At 46.1% G+C, this 25,762-nt stretch overlaps 2 protein-coding genes across 12 annotated transcripts; one reads left to right on the forward strand and one right to left on the reverse strand.

The window, feature by feature from the left end:
- Positions 1 to 690: 690 nt before the first annotated feature.
- Prss55 (serine protease 55) lies at positions 691 to 18,979 on the reverse strand. Of its 6 annotated transcripts, none has more exons than XM_063274876.1 (5): positions 18,873 to 18,979; positions 6,497 to 6,689; positions 4,179 to 4,426; positions 2,242 to 2,384; positions 691 to 1,034 (listed from the first exon to the last, which is right to left on the reverse strand). In XM_063274876.1, exons 3-5 carry the CDS (start codon positions 4,372 to 4,374, stop codon positions 708 to 710), a joined length of 666 nt encoding a protein of 221 aa, XP_063130946.1. In that variant the 5' UTR covers positions 4,375 to 4,426; positions 6,497 to 6,689; positions 18,873 to 18,979; the 3' UTR covers positions 691 to 707. The 6 variants fall into 6 exon arrangements, with proteins under 6 accessions (XP_063130946.1, XP_038949848.1, XP_038949846.1 ...); XM_039093920.2 differs by lacking the exon at positions 18,873 to 18,979 and adding an exon at positions 14,700 to 14,890 and having other exon boundaries at positions 6,598 to 6,689; XM_039093918.2 differs by lacking the exon at positions 18,873 to 18,979 and adding an exon at positions 12,899 to 13,055.
- A 139-nt stretch (positions 18,980 to 19,118) lies between these two features.
- On the forward strand, positions 19,119 to 25,445 carry Prss51 (serine protease 51). Of its 6 annotated transcripts, none has more exons than XM_063274879.1 (5): positions 19,119 to 19,246; positions 22,888 to 22,979; positions 23,675 to 23,962; positions 24,830 to 24,972; positions 25,139 to 25,445. In XM_063274879.1, exons 2-5 carry the CDS (start codon positions 22,973 to 22,975, stop codon positions 25,436 to 25,438), a joined length of 738 nt encoding a protein of 245 aa, XP_063130949.1. In that variant the 5' UTR covers positions 19,119 to 19,246; positions 22,888 to 22,972; the 3' UTR covers positions 25,439 to 25,445. The 6 variants fall into 6 exon arrangements, with proteins under 6 accessions (XP_063130949.1, XP_017455392.1, XP_038949850.1 ...); XM_017599903.3 differs by having other exon boundaries at positions 19,128 to 19,246; positions 23,703 to 23,962; XM_039093922.2 differs by lacking the exon at positions 19,119 to 19,246 and adding an exon at positions 21,624 to 21,772 and having other exon boundaries at positions 22,888 to 23,074; positions 23,703 to 23,962.
- The last annotated feature ends 317 nt before the right edge of the window (positions 25,446 to 25,762 follow it).

Genomic DNA, 25,762 nt, shown 5'->3' on the forward strand with positions numbered 1-25,762 from the left:
TTTTAACCAGTTGGATTAGGATTAAAGCCAACAGTACAATGTAAATGATGGTATGATTCCCAGCTCCAGTGTCACCTAAGCCCTGTGAACTTGGCCAAGTCACTTTCTGTCTTCGTGACTTATTTTCCCATTTCATAAATACACAGACCAGGTGACTTCTGTTCTAGAACCATTTCTTTAGTTTTATGTCTTAAAAAAAAAGTCTGTGTGTGTGTGCCCAAATGTACGTGTGTGTACTACAAGTGTGCAGTAGCACAGAGGGGGTGAGGTGAAGACATCTGATCCCATGGAACTGGAGTAACAGGTGGTTATGAGCAGTACCAGGCACTGGATCTGGGTCTTCTGCAAGAGAGCAAGCACCTTTAACCACTGAATCCTTTCTCCTGCCTCCAAGGGTGATGGGTGATGGGTAGGAAGAGTCTTCAAATAGGAGGAATGGAAGGTCTCACAGTTGCTATCCAAACAAATGACTAGCTAGAGAAGGCCCCATCCACAAGAAATTAGCTTGAACAGGCAGGTGACCAAGAGTGACAACTTATGTCCTACCTGGCTGTATCGGCATTCAGCCCCTGAGTCAGGGCTTCAGCCTATCTTTGGGGTCCTCCTCTTTCTGTCCACACCTCTAGGTCCTCAATGTTGGCTCAGATTTGTAGCATGTCCCAAAGCACACTCTAACTCACCTGCCAGGGGTCAGAGACTGTATTGTTTTATTCCCAGTTGGACAAAGCTCTAAGCAGTGCAAAGGACAGAAGACAGGGCAGGAGCCAGCTTTGGGGGTAGTTCAGGGCTGGGCATTTGGAGGTTTGGTTGTTCTTCCTGGTTTTCTTCTTGACAGAGACCATCTGACTATTAAGATCCAAGGGCTTCCCCTCTATCTGGGTGATTTTCTCAATCCACAGGATATAGTTTGCCAAGACAGTGTATATCCCTGGGGAGCCTTTTTGTCCACAGCTTTTGCCCCAGCTGATGATGCCCACTTGGTACCACCTGCCGTCAGACTCTTGGTTGCAGACAAGTGGTCCCCCACTGTCACCCTGTGGGCAGAGAACACAGCTCAAAATTAAGTCCATTTTAAATTGCTCATAGAGGCTGGGCACAGCTCATTCATGGGGAGATATCCATTGACTTGCCCTACACCAGGCTACTCAAATAAATCTTGTTAGCACTGGCCAAGGTGACTACCCCATCCTGGTCCTATGAGAGATGTATGTGGCTAACAGGTAGCTTGTGGAGTAATAGGGTACAAGACACAAGGCCAACAGTGTGTGGGATTAAAGAGAGAGGGCTTGATAAAAAGAAACTCCAGAGGGGATGCAGAAGACAGACAGAAGGAAAAGTGAACCAGGGGTGTGAGTTTTTTAGCCAGGTTCTGGAAAAGGCAGAGAAGAAAAGTACAGGAGAGCAGGAGAAAGGACATAATTAGGACCCCCAACTTCAACTTCCAAAATCTACATTTAAAAGCCTAGGCCTGGAGGCCTAAGTTTGCAATCCGGGTGCCAGAGAGGCAGAGACAGGTGGAAGACATGGTGGAATCCTGTCCTCTTAATGTCCCTGAGATCTTCTGTAGGTGAGTTGCAGGCTGACTTGGGTGGGCTGACAGTGCCAGGGCTACTGTGTGTATGGCCTTCACAGAAGACTCAAAATCCATTCAGAATCCAATGACTCAAGACTGGCATGTCCTTAAAACACTCTCTCTCTCTCTCTCTCTCTCTCTCTCTCTCTCTCTCTCTCTCTCCCTCCCTCTCTCTCTCTCCCTCTCTCTTTCTCCCCCCCTCATTCTCGATCAATGTGTGTGTGTGTGTGTGTGTGTGTGTGTGTGTCCAATGAACGCCCCCAAGTGTATACATGGGTTCAAATGCATACAGAGGTCAGAGAACAACTTCAGTTCTAAATTCTCAGTCATTGTGTCTACTATCTATTATTGATCTTTTCGTCTTGGTTTCACTTTGCTTGTTTGCTTTTGTTTTGTTTGAAGACAGTGTCTCTCACTAGCCTGAACTTGCCCAGCGGGTTGGCTAGTCTGAGAGCCCCAAGGCTCTTGCACAGCACAGAGAGTGCCACAAGGTCTGGCTCTTTTTTATTTTTTAACATGAGTTTGGGAGACCAAACTTAGATCCTCATGCTCACCTGACAAGTCCTTTATGGACTGACCCCTTCCTGGGGCCTGCACTTCAGGATCTTAATCTAGTCCCTGGGGCTTGGGGGCTACAGGTTGAGGGAGGGCCTACTACCCCTCATTACCTGGCAGGCATCGAAGCTCTCATTGCCATATGAAGCACACAGCATGTTTGTGGTGAGGCTTGGAAACAACTGTAAGCATTCCTTCCAATCTGTAATGCGCATGGGCACCTTCATCAGATCCATGTTCATGGATTCTTTGTCAGCTAGTGTGGAGAGAAAACACAGTGGACAAGTTACCAGGTGGGTAGTCTCTGTGTGTGTAGGTAATGAAGCATGATGGTGGCCTGGAGACCATTTCAGACCCTCCTTCAAAGCCCAAAACCGTTCTCCTTCATATTCCCCACAGACTCAGTTTCCACAGCCTTTAGACAGCCCATACCTGAGCTGTCAATCACCACATAAGCTTTTCTGATGAAGCCCACCTCCTGCAAGTGTTCCTCTTAGTCAGAGCCTGTCTTCCTCAAGATTGACTCCACCAAGCTGCAGGATTTGACTTCCCCAGGAAGCACACAAGTGAGCCTTTCCCAGCCCTCCCAATTACTATTGTTTATTATGTGAGCACAGTCCTCCACATCTAGCCCCCATCCCTGCTACAGAACCACTGAAAACCCATTTATAGCATAGTAAAAAAAATCATTTGGTTTTCCAGCATTGATAGATTGCCCATATTGTCTTTTTTAAAAGATTTAAACTAAAACAAAATTATATGTATGTGTATATATCTGTTTGGGCACAAGCACATGAAAGTCAGTGCCCACAGAGGCCAGAAGAGGGCATCAGATCCCCTGGGGCTGGAGTTACAGGCAGTTGTGAACCTCTGAACACAGGATAGGGAACTGAACACAGACCCTCTGTAAGAGCAGTATGTAATTTACCCACTGACCCATTTCTCCAGTTCCCAGCTGGTTCTTTAGAAGGTGCTTGTTTATATCTGAAATGTCTCTTACAGCAAATCCTTGTTTTGAACATTTGTTTCTTGGTAATGGGGCTAATTTTAGAGGCTGTGGAACTTTTAGGGGGTGGTGCCAAAGAGGTTTAAGTAGGTCTCTAGGAGCAGATCTTTGAAGGTGACTCGGTTCCTGATTCTGTCCTGTTATCTGCTCCCTGGCCTACTGTAGTGTGGGCAGGCTGTTACCCCTGGGCTTAGAGCTGCTATGCCCTGCCCTCCCCAATACAATGGACCAAGATCCCTGAAACCGGGAGCCAAAATAAGCCTTTCTTGCCATGTTTCTGGAAGATATTTTTGTCTTATACAAAAGTAGTTAGTATAAAAGGGTTGACAGGAACCAATGTCTTGGCCTCCATTAGCAAGATTCTTAACTCTGATCACAGAAATTCATAATTACTTCCCTTACAGAGTGCTTTAACCTTGTAGGTCACCGTCTGCTTCCTTCACCATTTCTAAGTCCTGTCTGGAGCCAGCAGCCATCCTCTATCTGTCTCCCTCTGATAAAATGCTGAGAGAAGCCAAATCCAGGCTCAGCTCATACAAGTCATCTTCAAGGCCTGAGGCTTGCTTCAGCTTTAGGCTGCGGTCTCTATCAACTGCTCTGCTGGGGTTGGGGGTATCTTTGGGGACAAGGGGTGTCTTTGAGAACAGTACAGTGGAAATTTGCTCCCATATTCCGCTCCACATATGGTTCCTATTTTGACCAAGTAAAAGCCTAACAGTAGTAAGTGATAACTTTCACTTCTAAGAGTGATTGGGCAACACTAGGAATAGAACAGAGGGGTCTTTGAGCAACTATGGTGGTTGGAATTCTATTAAACACACAAACACAACCCACTCTGTGCTGACCATGCTCAGGGATTGGTTCAGACCTGGCATCTCTCTGGCACCCAGAAGAGGCTGAGCTGAGGCTCCCAAGAGCCCAGCATGTGGAGATTTCCTCACTGAAAGCCATTCCACCACTCTCACTCTGCCCTTCATCACCACTCCCCCAGATCCTGTAGCTCTTGTCCCAGCAGTTTCCATGAGGGCCTGGACAGCCACATACCCGAGTTGGTTGTGCCCCATCCTGCCACCCAGCATTCCTGCCAGCTGGGAGGGGTGGGCTGGAGGGGCATGCAGATGGGCACTGTCTGCTCATTGAACGTTAAGGGATTGGCCAGCAGCAGCAAGGCGATGTCGTTGTCCATGCTGTGTCGTTTAAAGTCTTTGTGCCGAATTATGTTGGTGACCTGCAGTTCCATGGGTGAAGTAGTTAAGTCATTGGTTCCCACTCTGACTGTGAGTTCTGTTGGGCTGGTGGCACAGAACCGGACGGAGAGAAGAAGAAAGGAAGGAAGCCTGGGTGAACAGAAGCCAATGGGACTGGAAACTACAGCTAACATCTAGAAGCCTTTAAGACTTGTCCCGCTGGGGCAGCTTCTCAGGTTTAAAGGTTTAAAGAATGCAGAAAGACTATGCTATCTACTTTTCTTGCTGGGACCAAATATTTGGCTAGAAACTCTGAGAAGCTTACTTGGGCTCAGTTTAAGATGTAGGAGTAGAACATGGCGGAGAAGACAAGGCATGAGTCTGCCTGTCCTTATTTGTATGAAATGTGAGCCACTGGAGACTGTGGCTGGAAGTGGACTGAATCCCCACATCCATCACCCAAAGACCTTTCTTCCATTTAGATCCAACCTATGAACCATCCACAACCCCCAGCACAGGACTACAACCAGGGGAGCAAGAGCTCAAACACACGAACCTGTGGTTAACATGTCAGATTCAGACCCTAACTGAGAAGTGAGCGGGGGTAGAGCCGTGTCCTTAGGCTTTCCAGGACTGAATGGGACACCAGTGAACAGGCAAGAAGCAGAGTTCCAGGGGCTGGGGATTTAGCTCAGTGGTAGAGCGCTTACCTAGGAAGCGCAAGGCCCTGGGTTCGGTCCCCAGCTCCGAAAAAAAGAACCAAAAAAAAAAAAAAAAAAAAAAGAAGCAGAGTTCCATTCTGGGCTCTCTGAAGAGCACTCCTGTGCTGGCTAGTTTTATGTCAACTTGACACAAGCTAAGTCATATGAGAGGAGGGACGGAAGTCAGTTAAGAAAATGCCTCCATATGGCTGTAGGCAAGGCTGTAGGGCAGTTTCTTAATTAGGGATTGATGAGAGGCCAAACCCACTGTGGGTGGTAGTCTGTGTTGTATATAAAAGCAGGCCTAGCAAGCCCATAAGCAGCACTTCTCCATGGCGTCCACATCCACTCTTGCTGCCAGATTTCAGCCCCATTTGAGTTCCTGTCCTGACTTCTTTCAGTGATGGACTGATGTGGAAGTGAGAGCTGAATAACCCCCTCCCCCAGACCATTTCAACACACCAGTAGTAACCCTAACCAAACATTCCCAAAGGACCCCTTAGCAGATCAAACCAGTTGTCAGAGAGGCAGGGCAGTGTTACGCACAACAACAACCACTGCTTTGTGTCATCAGATCCTCCAACCATTTAAAAATGAGGACCAGAGTTTCATCTGGAGTTTCCACTCGCCACATAGAGCTTCCAGAAAAGAGCATCAGTTAGGAAAGATGGTCATGAGCTTCTTAATTATCTTAACCAAGTCCCAAGTTTCCTGCAAGAGCAGGGGCCACAGCAATCTTGGCTTTGCCATGATGAATCCCTCCCCTGACGGTGAGTGCAGATAGAACCCATGACATTAAACATGTTGTGCAAACACCCTGTCATTGGGCCATATTCCACCAAGTTTTATATTTTATTTTATTATTATGAGACCAGGTCCCAATTGCCCAAGCTGGCCTCAAATGTGTATAGCTTTTGCTTCAGGTTTTGAGTAGCTAGAATTACAGGTTATGCTCCCCCTTCCTGCAGTTTCTGAACGTTCTGGAAGGGGTGAGGTTAAAAGCCAGATTTTCCTTCCTGCTTTTGTCTATTGGACATGGTCTGGGGCAACCCATAGGCATTCATCAGACCTTGCTTTCCCTATCTACAAAATAATTTCTTCTACCTCCCTCCAAAGGTCATTGCAGAGGCAATGAATTAGTATTTAAGAAAAGTCCTAAGAAAGACCTTGGCATATGGCCCGTTAATGGCCTAGGACAAAGAAATCTCCATAAGCCACCAAGGAGAAGGATGACAGCCAGCCAAGGAGGTCAGATGTGAAGAAGTAGAATTTCCTCCTAGGTGCACTTTAATGTCTTCGGAGACACGGGCAGAGGCCCCCCCAGCCCTGTCAGTTGCATTTGGGTCTTCTGACCCGAGGGGAGGGGGGAGCCTTTCCTGTTTATCTAGGGGGCAACTGTACCAAGGTCCCTCTCCCAGCCCGGTGTAGCTGAGTGCACACCACCCCTTGGAGACCGAGGGCCCTCAATACTTACGAAAGCTCCTGAGAATAAAAGCAGTGGGCCACGGTGAGTATCCACCACTCACTGAGAATGGAGCCGCCGCAGAAATGATGGTCATTTTCCTGAATGCTCACCTGCCATGGGAATTCACCCACCTCAGCCTCCTGCCCTCCTATGATCCTGGAGTGTCCAATTCTGCTATCATACAGGGGTCTCACACCGCATTCTGCAGAAATGGAAAACCACAGGGGAAGAACAGCCAGTCAAGCTCTGGCAGATCAGGCTGGGTAAGCTTGAGAGGACACGTCCTTGGGGATGTTCTGAAGCCAAGGCTTGCTTCCCTGTTGTGATAGGAAGGAACCCATGGCTCTGGGTGTGGAGTGAAGGTCTTGGCTTTGTCTTCATCCTGCGTGGGACCATCTGCATGGGAGGCCAGTGTGACCACCAGGGTACACACCAGGTCTAGTAACTGTGTCACAGGACTGGCAAATATCTCTCCTTATGAAACAACAGAGATTTTGGGAATGAAATTAATCTGCTGACCACCAAAGAACTGGTGGTGGCTGGCATGAGCTTCTTGTCATTATAAAAGCCCTGAAAAAAATAAGCGGCAGGGCTGGGGAGATGGCTTGGCTGGCAAAGCTCTCACCATGCAGGCACATGGATCTGAGTTGGAGCTCCCAGAATCCGTGTAAACGGATTCCAGGTGTGGTAATGTGGCTGTAGTATTGATGCTTGGGAAACAATGGCAGGCGTAGTCCTGAAGGTTCACTGGCTAGAGAGCCTTACCCACTCGGTAAGTTACAGGCTACTAATGACACCCTATACAAAAGACAAGGTGGACTGTAGCTGAGGAACCTGAATGTGTCCTTTGACCTTTACACACACACACACACACACACACACACACACACAGAGAGAGAGAGAGAGAGAGAGAGAGAGAGAGAGAGAGAGAGAGAGAGAGAAATTAAAACCTCAGAGGTAGAGTCCAGTCAAGGCAGAGAGAGATATAACAGTGCTGACCCCAGGCAAGCCGTTTGATGCCAGAGAAGGACAGAAGCAGTTCCCCTCCAGTGTGCACACAGGGCATCGTCCTTCCTGTCCACCCTTGCCTTCACCCTGGGATCCCCATGTTGTACTTCCACCCTACATACAAGTGAGAAAAAATTGTTGTGACTTAAACCACTTTGGCTGTGCAGGTGTTACTGAAGCCCTGAGGGTTCATAGAAAATGCCGGAACCCATTAGAAGCCTTTATTATTGTTGTCTGGTCCATGTAGAATGGCTATGTCACTGGGAAGCTAGGGACAAAGCCTGCAGTTGCTGCTCTTGATAGAAAGTTGAGATTTAGCAATATATGTCACAAACCTTAAACTATCATAACAAATATTTTCTTTGGGGCTTTTGGCCTTGAAACTTACTCATTGTCTGGCACTGTTACAGATGCCATAACATGAACTAACCTTAGTTTCCATGATCACACTGAAGCAATGCTATCCCAGACACAGGTCATACAGCCTGGTCAGGGGCCTGACCAGGACGTAAAGCCAGATGCTCCTCAGTAGTCTGTGCCTGGAATGTTCTAGACTACCTGTTTCTCTCTCTCTCTCTCTCTCTCTCTCTCTCTCTCTCTCTCTCTCTCTCTCTCTCTCTCTCTCAGCTTCCCCCTCCATGAATCACTTCAAGTGAAACCTCCTCCAAACTGGTCCCAGCCCTGGCCATTCCTCATTGTCTATACAGCCTTAGGTGTCTCCATTGCTTTGGGTAGTTGCAGAGTGCTTCTGTCTGTCCTACTGCTGACCCCAGAATGCCAGCTCCAGGTGGAGAACGCAGCATGCTTGTCTTGGTGATGCTGTGTCTTGAGGATGGGACTGTGCCTGTCCTAGAGAGGACAGGAAACTCACTGCTGGCTGACAGATTCTATGCTAGGACCATCTTAAAGGGGGAAATCTGAATATTGGAAGATGTTCCCCCAACCCCCGCAATGGGATTCTTAATGGCAGCAGACAGAAGAAAGGCTGGTGTCATGGCAGCTGTACTCTGAACTATTTCTTAGCAATGAAAATGAGGCTCACTGGGAGATCTCCGGTTCTCATGATAGGAGCTTGAATAAAAAGATCGGGATACAAATCAGATTTGAACTTGGGAGGCAGAGTCAGGCAAATCTCTGAGTACAAGGTCAGCATAGACTACAGAGTGAGTTCCAGGACAGACAAGTTTACACAGAGAAACCCTGTCTCAAACAAACAAGTGAGCAAGCAAAATTAGGTTTGAGGGATTGGTGAGATGTCTCAGTGGATAAAGCCATTGCCAGCCCTGACCCTCTGAGTCCCATTCCAGGAATACTAAATGGTATGAGGGTACAACTGACTCCCATAAGCTGTTCTCTGACCTCCATGTGTGTGCTGTGACACACACACACACACACACACACACACACACACACACACACACACACTAAATTAAAATATAGCTAAAAAATCCTATTTGAGAAATGTATGTACAAGTGTGGGAACAAATATATCAAGGTAATCGCAGAGACACACTTGACTTGCTGGGCCCCACTCTCTGATGCAGCTGCAGAATTTGCTGGGGGTACAGGTTCTGAGCAGACAGCAGAGCCTGAATCCTGACGTGCGGTTGCCTTACCCAGTGACTGGAGGAAACACTGCTTTCTCTTATCTCCTGTCTTTTCACCCCTTAAATGGGCATAAGCACTCTGCCCCTTTAGGCTAGCATATGGGTCAAATGTGATGAGGTTTGAACTGCCACTCAAAATATTTGGCACATAGAAAACTCCTCAAGCCCCAGCTGCTCCAGGATTTCTCAGATCCATTTTGCACCAAAGTCCCCATAGGGCTGGCAGACAAATCCCACTGTCCATTCTTAATCCTGAGAACATCCCACAATGCCAATATGGTGGCAGTTAGGACGCAAAGCCCGGAGGCGATGTCAGCAGCTCCACAGTGGGGTCATTTGAGCAGCTTGGAGCCTCTTCCCACTAGACTCCAGAGGAACCAGTTCTACCAATGGTGTCACAGTGCCCTACTCTATAGAGTGGCCCCAGGTCACACTGAAGGCCAGGGAGACAGGCTGGCCCTGCTCAGAGGCAGCATGAAGAGCACAGGAAGGAAATCTGTGTGTTTCTCAGACTGGTACAAGTCAGGACGTGCTATGTCCCTGGGACTAATTTCCCCTGAAGCCACAAACTAAAGCTGGATTGTGTAAGAGGAGGATGGGGGCCAGGCAGCAGCATGGGATCACCACTCTGATTTCTGACTGTGGATGTGATATGACCAACAGTTCTAAGCTCCTAATACTTGGACTTCCACTCACGATGGGCTGTAAGCTTGAACTGTGAACCAGAATAAACCCTTTCTCCCTTAAGTTGCTTTTCTCAGAGTACTTTATCAAGGAAACAGGAAAAAAATATTAAGTCGCTTGGCTAGTTCCTGTCCCAAGCTCTGGGTATGTCCCTTTTCACTGCTATTGATAAGGTAGGAGTTTAGTTTTTCCAAGTCAGAACTCCAGGATTGCCAGGAAGAGGTATGGGTAAGTGACCTGTGCTCTTGGAGGTGGCCTCCTGGTGACTGTTAGCTAACTCAAGGGTAGTATCCTCTGTCTCTTTTGTCCTTAATGTTCACCACATATCACTAGGATGCGGGGGGGGTGGTGAGGAGAGCAGATATCCTGGGTGGCCCTGCCTGGGTCAGCAGCTCTGGACAGAGGGAGAGGAGTCCACGTACCAACATTTGCTTCCAGAGTGTGGACAACAAGCAGCAGAATGGAGGGTAGGATCATGTCCCCGGCTGTGCTGTGTGTTGGAGGTCAGTAGGTCAGGCATCTGGAGGCTCAGACCCCTAGGCTGGCCAGGCTACTGATGTCATAATGGCTGTGTGAGAACCCACATGAAGTCATGAAGGTTCCTCTGGAGTCACTTTCTTTCTGTGGTGGCTCAGTCAGGACTTCATCCATGAAGACTTTCCCCTTGGAATTTCTGGCACAGCTGGTCTGACTTTCATCCTGATCACCTGGCCCTCTGTGGACACTTGGGTTTTGGTCCCTTTGTAACTAATTCTTAAGTTTCATGAGCTTCCTTTTTGGGGGAGCCTATCACAAAGGGGTACACCCGTGAAAGTCAAGCAAGGCTTGAAAACTGCCAGATTGGGAACTAGATGAGCGTTGCCGAGACAACCATTCTTGTAGAATAAGTAGCTACCAGATTTTCAGCCCCTCTGGCATGCAGATAGCCACTGTTGAACTACCCAGCCCACATTATGTAAGCCAATCCCATCTTTGATACATATGTATTCATTCTATGGTTATGTCCCTCAGGAGAACCCTGATATTCCCATCACCTATGACCACAACACAGGAAATCTCCATCAGTTCTTTCATGTCCCATTGGATGGAAAAGCATATGCTGGGAGCAGAGCCATGGGACCCAGCCATGAAGACTAGCTCACACAGTTCCACACAGTATGGCCTTGATAGACCACAGCTTCTTGTCATGACCCTGTATGGGGGTCACATAGCTGAATGTGGGAGTTATGAAAACGAGCAACAGTGAATGAAAGAGTAGTGATCTGAGGTGTTTCTGGTGGAGCTCACCGTGTGCTGTCTGGCAACTTGATCGTGTCTGTGGTTTTGAGCATGCCACATGTATGCTTTGCATTGTGTGCGCCATGTTTCACATTTTCAACAAACACTGCCTCAAACTCAGATTCAAGACTGCATGTGTGTTTCCTGCATATACTCTGTGGTGTGTTTGCTATGCATATAGTTTTCTGCTCTTACAGAAAGATTCCTGAGCTGGAGCAATGGCTCAGTGGTTAAGAGTACTGACTGTTCTTCCAGAGGTCCTGAGTTCATTTCCCAGCAACCACATGGTGGCTCACAACCATCTGTAATGGGATCTGATGCCCTCTTCTGGTGTGTCTGAAGACAGCTACAGTGTACTCATATACATAAAATAAATCTTTAAAAAAAGAAAGAAAGGGAATATGGTGGTAAGGGGTATGGATGGGGGGAATACCCATATGGGGGAGGGATAGGGGATGGGGGCTTATGGACAGGAAACCAGGAAAGGGAATAACATTTAAAATGTAAGTAAAGAAATATATCTAATAAAAAATAAAAGAAAGAAAGAAAGAAAGGAAGAAAGAAAGGAAGAAAAAAAGAAAGAGGTTCATGATGGGAAATGGAGACCTTTAAAAGTTCCCCACCATTGTTCCTCTGCATGTAAGTACCAAAGTTGGACATCAAATTTTGATTGTATAGGGCTACAGTATTTGATTTTTGAAAAACATTGTTCAAGATAATGAGTTTCACAAATTGTTCAGTGAATTTTGGCTTAGGATTAGAACAATCCCCAGTGATTTCTGAAAAGACCCATTTTGGATTGTTTTTGAGAAGTTACATTCTCAGCAAGGAGGGTTATAAAATCAAAATATTGATCAACTTTGAAAACCAATGATGATGGTCTATCAAATGGCCAGCCAGATTTTTTTTTGAGACAGAGTCTTGCTATATATCCTGGCTGTCCTGAAATTCATTGTATAGACCAGACTAGCCTCAAAAACACAGATATCTGTCTACCTCTGCCTCCTGAGAAATGAAATTAAAGTACAGATACCACCACATCTGACAAGATTTAATTCTTTATATGAAACTAAGTTTATCTACCTCTCTAGTATACAATTTGGCTTTTACTTTTAGTAAATGGTAAAATCATGTGTATCCCAAAGAATTGTTCAAAACACATTACATTAATAAAGGTCACACACACACACACACACACACACACACACTGTGATGAAATAGTATCACAGAAAAAGTTTTAAAATGCATGGCCGTCATGGGCTCATATATTTAAGTGTTTGTTTCCCAGGTGGTGGAACTGTTTGAGAAGGATTAAGAAGGATGACCTTGTTAGAGGAGGTGTGGCCTTGATGGAAGAAGTGTGTTACTTAGAGTGGGCATAGAAGTTTCAAAAGATGCCCATGTCAGAGACCCAGTCTCCCTCTCTCTGCCTGCTACCATAGAATCAGGATGTAAGTTCTAAGTCACAGCTCTAGAGTCATACCTACTTGCCTGTTGCCACAATCCTGCCATAAAGGTCATAGACTAACCCTCTGAAACATAGCAGGTCCCCATTAAATGATTTCTTTTATAAGTTGCCTTGGTCATGGTATCTCTTCATGTGTAACTAAGGTAAGAAGTCTGCCATAGACTATAATGAGCTGCTAACTCCTTCTCCCTAGAATTGGGTGAGCATTAGGATCAAAGTAGAGAGAGAAATTTAAGGGCTTGAAAAAAAACTTGCAGAAACACCAAAGAAGTTACAGAATAAGACATATGTCTTAGTTGGGCTTTCCATTGCTAGGAAAGAGACCAAGGCAACTCTATAAAGGACATTTAATTGGGACTATCTTACAAGTTCAGTCCATCGTCATCATGGTGGGAAGCATGGCAGCATCCAGGCAGGCATTGCACTGGTAAAGCTGAGAATTCTCACATCTTGTTCTGAAGTCTTGATATCTAAGCAGGAGGAGGAGGGCGCTAATCTCACCCCCACAGTGATGTACTCCCTCCATACCATACCTCCTGATAGTGCCACTCCCTGGGCCAACCATATTTAAACCATCACAACATGTCACTTGAGGATGGTTGGTTGACTGATGCTCCACAAGCATCCTCTTAATGATGTCACCAAGGTCCTAGCCAGTGATCTTCTGACTTCCAACGAGCAGCCTGGCCATTGTTGAGAAGGACATGGAGAAGGGTAAAAGTCACTGAAGCATTTTTCTTTTGCTTATTCTTTCGATACAGCGTTTTCTGCTATGACTTAGACTTGCTTGAACTCACCAAATAGCCCAGCTTCACCTTGAATTCCCAGCAATCCTGTCTTAGCCTTGAGAGTGTTGGAATTACAGATGTGAGCTACCATTAAAAATGACTTTTTAAATGTACATATATCTCATGTAATGGCTGGGGCATTCGAATATTAAAATAATGTTATCTGACATTTACATTTGGTCAATGTTCCATGTTCTATTTGGGAACACTGTGCAAAGATTTACAGGTTTAGCCTGCAGATTTTGATCCAGTGAGCTCAGAGGAGTGGAGTGGGGCAAGTAGTCACTTGTCCAAACACTTCCTGAATATGTTTCTGCATGCCTCCAGTACCATTTCAGGCTCTAATGCTGGCTTCTATCTAGGAAACCCAAAGTGTGGCTGGCTGACCACCTTTGGTTGAGAAAGATACAGCTGGGAAGAGTCTTCCCTTAACTCCTACTTTGTTTGGGGATCCAATGGGTGTTGGTAAGGAGAGATACTGGGATAGTCCTAGGATACATCCACACTGCTTCCAGGAAGACTTACAGGGAGACTTTAGGAGCACCCAGGATATATACCAATATATGCTTGGAGTTTGAGAGGAGAAAGGGACTGTGATAGCCTCTCCTGACTGCATAGAACACTGAAGATCTCATGCATACCCACAGAATTAGGTTTAATTGGTTTCCAGACCCAGAGAACATGGATCTTCTGTGAGTGTTAACTCACCTGACCTGCATCCTCCCCATCTTTGACTCTCGGAGAAGAGGGAATAGAGCCAGGGCTGAAAAGGTCATGGACCTTCAACCTTGCCTGAGGAGGGAGCTGAATACTCACCAAGTCAAAGTAAAAGCCCTGAGTATGACCAGGGGGAAATTGCATCTGGGTTTGGGTACAATGACTGCAAAACTATTGCACAAGACCTGTGAAGAAGCCATGAGGCACCTCCAGCATTCCCATTAGAGCACAGCAACTCATCCACATGTATGGTGCATAAACAGAGCAGAGGGTCATAGCTGGGGTTGATCATAGACCCTCTGCCGTTCTGTGAGAACAGTGGAATCTTATTACACTCCCCTTTCCTAAGACCTTTGGTACAAGGTTGTCTTCATGGTGAGTGGGGAAATCTTTCCAGAGCCTTGTGATTTCTTCCACAGTACTGTGGGAAATCTAAGTCAAACAAGCCACCTGCTAGCAGAGGTGGATGTCAAGTAGAAGTGATATTTTCCATTCATGCTCAATCTTTCATGACATCTGTGGCCAGTTGGTCATACTGCTTTCTATAGAGCTAGGAATTGGCCCAAATCTCCTCTAATGGTACAGTGTAGGCAGCCATTACTGTGAAAACATAAAATCCACCATCACAATTAGGGCATTGTGTTCCAGGCACAGGGCCTTACCAGCATCCAGCAAAGGTCATACACTTCACCAGTTGACACTTTGTTCCTGGAGGTGTCCCTCTATTCACGGTGCCAATGACTAATGACCAGTTACCAAACTGTTAGGAGGTGGCCTTTGTGCTACAATGATAGTGCAGACTCTGAAGTCAGATGCGCAATCCACCTGTTTCAGTTAGGGTTATATTGCTGTGAAGAGATACCATGACCACAGCAACTCCTGTAAAAAATAAAAACATTTAATTGGATCTGGTTTCAGGGGTTTAGTCCATCATCATGATGGTGAGAAACATGGTGGTATGCATGTAGACATGGTGTTGGAGAAGAAGCTGAGAATTCTACATCTTTATTTGCAGGCAGCAAAAAGGGACTGTGTACTGTGTGTCTCATTGAGTCTAACCTGAGCATAGATAATCCCAGAGCCCACCTCCATAGTGATACACTTCCTCCAACAAGGTCATATATACTTCAGCAAAGCTCTAGCTCCTAATAGCATCTGCCACTCCCTATGTCAAACATTCAGAGACATGAGTCTATGGAGGCCATACCTATTCAAACCACCACATTCTATCCCTGGCCCCCATGGGCCTGTAACCATAACACAATGCAGAAATGCATCCAGTCTAACTTCAAAAGTCCCCATAGTCTATAAAAGTTTCACACTTGTTTAAAACTCCCAAGTTCAAAGTCTCTTCTGACTTTGAACTCTTAACAATCTCTTAATTGTAATTCCCTGTAAAATCAAAGTCAAAAAGCAAATCACATACTTCCAACATATATGGCACAGGATATACCTTACTGTTCCAAATGGAAGAAAGGGAGCATAGTGAGAAAATACTGGACCGAAGAAAGATCAAAAACCAACTAGGCAAACTCCAAACTCTACAACTTCATGTCTGACATCAAAATGCTTTCCAAATCTCCAAGTCCTTTCGTCTGTGTTGACTGTAACACACTTCTTTCTCTTGGGTTGGTTCCACTCCCTGTTAGCAGCTTTCCTCAGCAGGTAGCCCATGGCTGTAGCATCTCTAACCTCTTGGGGTCTCTCTGGACCTCCATTTGGGAACACCCCTGCTACACACCTGACCTTAGTGGCTTTCCTTAGCCTGGGGAGATTCTATAATCCCTGTCGTCTATCCTTGACTCTAAAACCAGAAACATGTGGCCAAAACTGTCAGATTTTGCTGTGTGCTGGGGCTGGAACATGGCCCTCTCGTTCAACCATATCTTCATATAAGCTTTCTATTGTCAGTGGCTTTCTTCACTGCCCAAGCTGGCTATTTAGGAACATGCTCTGTAACCTGATCCTGAATTCAAGAGATCTGCATGCCTCTGTTTCCTAAGTGCTGAGATTAAAGGCATGTACCACCATGCCTGGACCTAATCTGTTCTTTAATTCCTTTTCACAGGATAGAAGCTTAGCTGGGTGGAATTTTTTCCCTGAGAATACCACTCCCTTAATTCCATTTAATATCTTTAATGTTTACCTCTTGAACAAAGGATTTAGCCTCGTACCACTTCCTGGTGCCTCTTTAGTCCTTTAACCACACACCCCTATCCCCCATGCAGCTTGCTCTGTTTCATCAGAAATATTCTTTCTAAGAGTGATCCACAGGATAGAGTCTATACCAGGCTGTTTTGAGATTTCCTTTGCCAATGTAATTATTAATCTAAATCTCTTTAGCCTCAGGAAGACTCTTCAGACAAGGGCAAAAAGCAGCCACATTCTTCATCAAAATATCACAAGTATGATCTCTAGCCAACATTCTAAAACTCTTCTCCTCTGAAACTTCTTGATCCAGGCCCCCATAGTTGAAATCACCCTCAGCACCACCGTCTTCCATGTTCCTACTAGGATGGCTCATAAAGCAGCACTTACAGCATTCTACTGCTCTCCTAACACACATTTCCAACATCCACATTCCTCTAAACTAAAACATGGTCACACCTATCACAGCAATAGCCCACGCCTAGTGTCAGCTTCTTCCTTAAGGCTTTATTGCTGTGAACAGACATCATGACCACAGCACCTCTTATAAAAGAAAACATTTAATTGGGGCTGGCTTACAGTTTTAAATGTTTAGTTCATTATCATGATGGTGAGAAGCATGGTGGTGTGCAGGCAGACATGGCGCTGGAGAAAGAGCTGAGAGTTCTACACCTTGATCTGCAGGCAGCAGAAGAGGACTGCGTGTCTCACTGAGTGTAGCCCGAGCATATATAATCCCAAAGCCTGTCTCCACAGTAAATGTACTTACTTGAACAAGGCCACATCTACTCCAACAAGGCCACACCTATTAGCCCTATTCCCTATGGCCAAGCATTCAAACACATGAGCCTATGGGGGCCATTCCTATTCAAACCAACACATTACATATTATCCACCTTCAAATGTAGTTTCCATCATGTCCACAAGGGACTTGGGGCATTTCATCTTTCAGGGCTTTACTAATAACAGCCCTCTCAGCTAGTAAGAGGACAGCTATGGTCACAGTGGTCACAATGGCCACATTTGCTGGGACAATGGCAAGGAAGATCTATGACCCAGGTCACAACTATCACCACTAAGTTTGCATTTGGAGTCCGTGAAAGATCATAATCTCTAATTTCTCTGAGTTATCAACTTAGAGGTCACTTTGCTGTCTCCCACTCTTAGATTCAAAGTGAGGCACATCTCAGATGTAGAGTACCGATTTGCTTTGATGACCCCTACAGGCAATGAAGTCTTTTTCTGTCATCTTCAGTATGCAGAAAAATTACACAAACTATGTTGGTCTAGTTCTTCCCTTGTTTTGTAGTGAAGAAGAGACTCAGACACATTTTGAGGGCCCTGCTGCTTCCACGGGTGCTTTTAGGAGAGAGAGAGAGAGAGAGAGAGAGAGAGAGAGAGAGAGAGAGAGAGAGAGAGAGAGAGAGAGAGAAAACAAAACACTCTGACTCTCCCATAGTTTTAATTAATGTTCACAGACACCAAAAGACTTTAAATGACTTGCTCAAAATAATACAGATAATACAAGCCCTGGAGGATGGGGCCAGGATGGAGCAACTCACAGCCATTCACAGATCAACTTCCACCCTGAGTAAAGGGCAAGAATTCACAGGCACTCATTTGTTTATTCCGATGTGGGAATGAGGGGTCTCTTGGTATGGAAGCAGTAGAAAAGAGACCATGCCACATATTTTGAATAAGACATTCAAAGCTTTCATTTGGGGCAGAGATGGGAGAAAGACGGCTTGAGAAGCTGGGGTCTGGCTCCGATAGTGCATCAGACTGCTTCACACAATAGGATGCAGAAGGCTTTTATTTGACTTTATGAGGGTGGGCTAGCTTAGTAAAAAGACACCTTTACATTCTGCGAAGGAAGCTAGGTAACTCTTGTCCTAACCCACAGGTCAGGGATGCTATTTGCAAGCAAAGCCAGTGGGAAGTTAATGTATTGCTCAGCCATGAGCTAGGCAAAGGGGTGCTAGCTGTATGGACAGAATCCTAGGGCCATCTCAAGAGTCTCTCACTTAGCAGCACCCACCAGCATTGAATAGTCTGAGGGTTTAAGGAAGAACCTAACCAGTCAATAAACATTCTCCTGTGTGGCCTCATCAAGTGTTTTACAACAGAGCCAAGAGGGGTCAGCATTGAGGGTGAAGGAAACACCCTCTGATGTTAAGAGTAAACAGGTAGAGGCTGAGAGTTTTTCTTTTGCTCCCTTGTGGTAGCCCCCACCCACTTCAATTCCAACTACTTACTAAGCACATCATTAGTACCAGGCAGTATTCCAAGAACAAGAGATGTGAGAGCAAACAGTTGTAATCTAATTGGGTAGGGGAGATAAAGTGATAATGCTGAGGATGTGGTCTGTTGGGTATCCATTGGAAATAAGGGAAACCAGAGCAGGCAAAGAATGGAGAGAGAGAAGGTGGGGAGGCTTGGGCCAGGGACAGTGTGATAGCTAATACTGTTAAAATGACCGAATCTGAAATCACCAATTATCTAGATCAAGGTAGTTGAGGTATGAAAAGCCATGTCAACCATGGGCAGCACCATCCTGTAGGCTTGGCTCCTAGAGTGAATAAAAAGGAAAAAGCAAGCTGAGCAGCAGCATTCATTGCTCTCTGTTTCCTGACTGTAGAGGCAATGTGGCAAGCTGACCCAAGTTCCTACTACCATGATTTCCTTACCACGATGGACTGTATCCCCGAACTGTGAGCCAAAAGAAAGGCTTTCTCTTAACGATGCACTTGTAGGGGCATCTTTCCACAACCAGAGACCAAGTAATAATCAAGGCAGTTCTCTTTGACCAAGCACCTGGAACCTTGATGAAAGAGAGAGGCTTCTAGAATGCTGAGGAACTTTGCGTACACCACTGTTTCTGAGGCAGATGCTTCTTTCCTTTTGCCACTGTGCATTCCATTGATATCACAGGACTGAGAGCAGATAGGGCAGTTCTCAGTAAGACAGGGGGCACATCCTGAAGCTGCTTATTTTGTCAGTGTGAAGCTATCAATAATTAAGATCTTGGAATGCTGATGAGAAAGATGATGATGTGGAGAGGGTAATGACAGATGATGGACAGGGGAGATATGAACTGAGGTAGTGGGAGGAGGGACCAGTTCGGAACTCATAATGCTATCCCTAGACAATCCTCTCTCCACTTCTCGTGCACCTCTGATGCTCCCCTGCTCCCCTAAGACCTCCTTTCTGGCTCTGCCTCCTGCTAGTATACATCAAGGCAGACAGGGCCTTGCAGCTCAGTCCCCCCCCCCCTTCCCCTGATTCACTTTCATCCTAGGACCTCCTGGACGGACCTTTCCCCAGGTTATTGGTATTCTCTGAACTTCCAGTCTGCACTGGTTTCAGACAATGTGTGCTGTGGAGACAGTGGCTGTGGCACCTCAGTAGCTGTTACTCTATGTATCAGCAGTCTCACAATCTCTTTCTGACCTCAGGCCACCAACATCTCTCACCTGGGTGATTGCCTATGTGATATTGTTTGTTCTGTGCCCCCCCAACTAACATCCATGTTTTCATGTCATAGCCATAATTATATATATATATATATATATATATATATATATATATATTTGTGTGTGTGTGTGTGTGAGAGAGAGAGAGAGAGATTGTATGTGTGCATGTGTGTGAGAGAGAATGTGTGTTTGAGAATGTATATGCATGCGTGTGAATATGTGTATATGTGAGTGTGTATATGAGTCTTAGTCAGGGTTTCTATTTCTGTACAAACATCATAACCAAGAAGCAAGTTGGGGAGGAAAGGGTTTATTCAGCTTACACTTCCACACTGCTGTTCATCACCAAAGAAAGTGAGGACTGGAACTCAAGCAGATCAGGAAGCAGGAGCTGATGCAGAGCTTCTGCATCATGCACAGCTCCATGGATGGGACGTTACCAGGACTGCCAGCCCAGGAAGGCACCACCCATAATGGACCACCTCCCCCTTGATCACTAATTGGAAAAATGCCTTACAGCTGGATCTCATGGAGGCATTTCCTCAAGGGAGGCTCTTTTCTGTGATAACTCCAGCTTGTGTCAAATTGACATACAAAACCAGCCAGTACAATATGTGAATGTGTTTGTGTGTGCATATGTGTGAGTGTGTGTATGAGTGTGTATATGTGAGTGTGTTTATGTGTCAGTATCTGTGTGAGTGTGTATATGTGTGCCCATGCATGTGTATATATATATGTAAATGCATGTGTGTATATGTGGGTGTGTGTATATATGTGTATGCATATGTTTATGCACATGTGTGTATGCATGTATGTGTATCATGTGTGATTGTGTATATGTGTGTGTGTTAGTGTATGTGTGTATTAGTGTATGTGTGTATGTGTATGCATGTGCATGCATGGACATATGTGTGTATGTGTGTGTGAATGCATGTGTATGCACGTGTGCATGTGTATATGTGTGTACACATGTGGGTATATGTGTGTGTATGAGTGTGCATGTGTGTGTGTGTGTGCGCACGTGTGTGTGTAAGAGAGAGAGGTGCATGTGGTGCCTAGTGGAAAAGCTTGGCAACCTTGGGTGTCATTCTTCAGGCTTCACTTATTCTTTTTTTTTAAAGAAATGTATTTATTTTCATTTTATGTGGATGGGTGTTATGCCTGCATGGACGTATGTGTACCATGTGATGCATGGTACTCTCTGAGGTCAGAAGGCATCAGATGCCCTGGAACTGGAGTTACAGACATTGTGAGCCACCACATGGGTGCTAAGAGTTGAACCTTGGTCCTCTGCAAGAGCATCAAGTACTCTTAATTGATGAGTCATTGATCTAAGCCCCAACCCCAACCCTGCACAGTTGTTTAAATGTAGGGTCTCTCACTGCCCTGGCTAGGTTAGGTTGACTAGCCAGCACGCCCCAAGGATCTGCCTATCTCTGCTTCTCTAGTGCAGGGATTGCAAGCATGTGCCACCGTGCACCACCGCTTTCTTTAATGAAATACAGGCTCTAGAGTTGGAACTCCAGCCTTCGCACTTGCAGGGCAAGCACTTTGCTGACTGAACTATCACTGCAGCCACTCTAGAGCGACCTTTTAATCTGAGTGGTACATGGCCACCCACTTTATTTCTTCCCCTCCAACCAACTCATAGGGTTGAAATCACCTATAAAGGCACATGGGACTTTTGAGACCCCACTTCAGAGAATATAAAAACCTCATCCAGAAATCCAGACTCTTTACTCCAGAGGTAGCAGTAGAAAAAATGACATTTCAAAGTGCTCAGAGCCACGGGGAGATGATGGTCAGCACAAAGCATCTAGGGTACCCCTTAGACATTAGGCAAAGGGGCCAATAACCAGGAAGGCCTGGGAGAGAGACTCGGCTCAGTCAGGCTGTGCCTGCTCCTCATATCTAATCCCAGCACTCACTGTGATGTCACCAGGCTAAACTCTGCCATGCATTTGTGATGCCCAGCTGTGGCAGCCACAGTTGCTTTTGTATCAATGTGGGCAGGACGTCAAGGAGGGCACCACTGGACTGAAATGACAACACCATGCTCCCACTTCTAGTTGCACTGCTCATGGCATCTAAAGGACAGGCTCAGGATCAGCAAGGTTAGTGTCAGGCCAGCCCAGAACAAAAGGTAGGAAAAAGCCTGCCACCTCATCCCTGGATCCCGTAGGGAGGATGGGAGCTAGCTCCAGGAGGTGAAGAGTTAGAGTTTCTAATCCAAATCTAGAGAATATAAATTCCCACCCAGAGACCCAAAGCTCTAACCCAGAGGTGGCAGTGGATGACTCAAGGAGACTATAACCGATTGATCAATGCAGATGTACTGGACTGGTTATTGATGCTGTCTACAGTGAACCCCTTAGGATCTGGGCCCAGAGTTCTGGAAGTACAGGAGCCTTAGGGCAAGATGAACAACTAGCTATATCTCTCCCTCTCTACTCCCTTTCTGTAAGTGAATAGAGGACCTTTCTAGCCCCAGGCCCTGGAAGAGGCAGCAGAAAGGTGTGGGGTTGACTAGGAATATATTTAATTAAGAAAACTTTTATTAGATCATGTTGCTATAAAAAGTCATTTCGTGTAACATTTGCTTTAAAGTCCTGGGAGAAGTTCTGTGGGTAGACCAGATGAGCAAATGATTGGTACTCTTCTGGCAGAATTACAGCAGGTACCCTATACAAAAGGATGCTGACACACAGCATGATTCACAGAGTGGCTTTGCTGCTGTATTTGATCACCTCTCTCTCTCTCTCTCTCTCTCTCTCTCTCTCTCTCTCTCTTTCTGTGTGTGTGTGTGTGTGTGTGTGTGTGTGTGTGTGTGTGTGTGTGTGTGTGTGTTTGTGTCTATGGATATGGGTGCATGTGCAGGCATGTATAATTCATCATTCTCAAAGTCACTCACAGCTATTTTATAACTCTATCAAGCAAACAGCATTTGCTGGTAAATTTCTGTTGCTTTTCCTACAATCGCCCTTTAAGCGCCCTTTAAACAGACTATGTGTTTATGATTTCTGTGGCAGGTCCATTTTTGTTAATTTGCCTTTTCCTGTGCTGGCGATTTTCAGTTTGGAGGTATTTTCTAAGATCTTCCAGTGAACCTTCTCATACAGTTTTCCTCGAATGTCACCTGATCTTAAGTGGGAAGGTTCTGGGAATGTGGAGCGAGGATTTCTCTGGACCCCCTCATATACCAATGCTTTGCTTTCTTTCTCAAAATCAGTTCTGTGTGGCCACAGACCTGCCTTCCCGAACTCATCGTGGCTGCCGTTGAGGGAGCTGCTTGAAGTCCAGAATGGTGAATTCCCATGGCAAGTGAGTATCCAGATGCTTGGGAAACACCTGTGTGGAGGCTCCATCATCCACCAGTGGTGGGTTCTGACAGCAGCACACTGCTTCCCAAGAACCCTGTAAGTGTCTGGGGACTTGCTTTACTTTACACCGAATCTAGTACACGTGCGGTCTGGGATAGTCACTTGGTCCATTGATATATGAAGCTTTTGAAGGCACATATTCTGCCCCCAGTGGCTTTGGACTGAAGTCTGTCCCTTTTTAGTCACCTCTCTTGATTTAGTCAACTATATCCAAAGTTGGCTACTTCACGCAGTATTGGAGGAATCAGTGTAGGCTTCCCTTTTCCTGTCTACCATCTGCATTTAAAGACTGCCTTAGATTCATCCATTCACTGTGTACACATTGAGCAGCCACTAGGGATATATGGTATACAAGTGCTAGGGATATAGCAGTCAATAAGATAGCCAAGGTTCCTGTCACCAAGATGTTCAATCTTTTTTTCTCAATGGGTACATTACATTGCTATTGGTCAGAGCTTCCCCTGAGTCTATGGTTCACTCTTTGAGAGATTCATCTGGGTCTGGACCTTGACTCTTACCTCCTGGCTCTCTCTAGACCCTCCCCACAGCATACTCACTATTGTACACTATTTAGTGGTGAGCTCTACTGCTTGGAGATGTGTCTGAAGAAACAACATGGCCCACAACCGTTGTCAGCTGTGGTGCATTTGTATCCATCCCTCAGATTAGAACTGGTAGCAGTGAACATCACTGTGGTCCTGGGAATCAAGACTTTCAGCGACATCAACTTGGAGAGAAAACTAGTACAGAAGATCATCACTCACAAAGACTACAAGCCACCCCACCTTGACAGCGACCTTTGCCTGCTCCTCCTTGCCACGCCAATCGAATTCAACAAAGTCAAAATGCCCATCTGCCTGCCACAGAGGGAGAGCACCTGGGACAGGTGCTGGATGGCAGAGTGGGCATACGCCCATGGCCATGGTATGCACTTTGCCTTCATGCCAGTGTGGGCCTCCTGTGTAGGCTGCCTTCTGCTGAGCAGAATGGTGGTTCAGATGGGGAAGAACTGGGCTTTGAATGTGGGGGGGCTTCTTTTATTACTTTTCCCATCAATAGAATACCAGCAATGCCTACCCCAGCTAAGTCATGTAGATGAAATGGATGAAATTATGTAGATAAACACAGGGGCATAAAAGAATCTCAAAACTTGAAAATAATGGTCACTTTTATGGATTCCATAAAATTGTTTGACTTGCTCGTCTGTTTGCTTCACATATGTAGTCCACCATTTGTTGATAAAAATCAACCCGGTGGCTTACCCAGAGTAGTGGGTATTGGTGACTCGGCTCCTTTTTCTGCTGAGCACCAGGCTGGTCACCCGTGGAAGACTCCAGAGAGGGAAAGAATGGAGAGAAAGCCAGGATTTCCTCTAGCACTGTGGTTATTCGCCCCCTACAAGATGGCAACCCTGATATGTGCTCTCTTCCAAGTGTTTCCATTCTGTTTGCCAAAGGCAAGATGTGGGCCACTGTTGCCAAAGCACTTTGGCTGCTCTAAACTCTGACACAAGGACAAAGGGTGGCTTCAGAGCAAAGCTGGTGCCACAGAGAATCTCCCCCATACGGTGAGGGACTGGGTTGCTTCTGGAGAGAGCCTGCATCCTCTAGGCAGATCACCGTAGAGGGACTACTCGCTGAGAGGTACCTAGATGACACAGAGCAGAATCTTACACTAAACCATCCACACGAGGGGACCTGTGAATCACTAGACTTCCACACTGTGTGTGGGTGGGTCACCCTTGGCAGGCAACGCATGCTCATTCTCAGGCTAGCTTCCTTCTCTTGTCAGGTTCAGCCAAAGGCTTAAACATGCACCTTAAGAAGCTGAGGGTGGTTCAGATTAGCTGGAGGACATGTGCCAAGAGGGTGACTCAGCTCTCCAGGAACATGCTTTGTGCCTGGAAGGAAGCAGGCACCAACGGCAAGTGCCAGGTACTCAGTCCCCGGTCATACTCCTCCTCTCCACACCCCACAATTCTTAGGTTCCCAGAAGGAGTCCAGAGGGGGACTTTCTCATACCACTAGCCACAACCCTTTTATATCCTCTTGCTGTTGGCCCCACCAGCATTACCCATAATGCTTCTTGTCTCATTCGCAGGGAGACAGCGGGGCACCCATGGTCTGTGCTAACTGGGAGACTCGGAGGCTCTTTCAAGTGGGTGTCTTCAGCTGGGGCGTAACTTCAGGATCCAGGGGAAGGCCCGGCATGTTTGTGTCTGTGGCTCAGTTTATCCCATGGATCCTGGAGGAGACACAAAGAGAGGGACGAGCCCTCACCCTCTCAAAAGCCTCAAAAAGTTTCTTGGCTTGCGGTCCACACTACCATCCCATATTGCTAAGCTTGGGTTCTCAAATACTGCTTGCTGTCATGTTTGCTGGGGATAAATCAAATTACTAAGCTCTGACTCTCTTACTGTTTGTCCAGTCTTTTGTCTCCCACCCTCACACAGGCATTCGGGGAACACTGACTGTGGGTCGGTCTCTACATCAGTTGAGTTAGCTACAGAATTAGGTTCCCATCTCGCACTCCACTGTAGAAGTGTCAAACTAAATGCTGAAAGAGGTGCTTTCGGTGTTGAGGGTGGGGAGAAAACATGGAGGAAAACATCATGTCTTCTTTTTCTTTTTCTTTTTTTTTTTCCGGAGCTGGGGACTGAACCCAGGGCCTTGCGCTTGCTAGGCAAGCGCTCTACCACTGAGCTAAATCACCAACCCCAACAGC

The sequence above is a fragment of the Rattus norvegicus genome, chromosome 15 (assembly GCF_036323735.1).
Source record: "Rattus norvegicus strain BN/NHsdMcwi chromosome 15, GRCr8, whole genome shotgun sequence".
Lineage (NCBI taxonomy): Eukaryota > Metazoa > Chordata > Mammalia > Rodentia > Muridae > Rattus > Rattus norvegicus.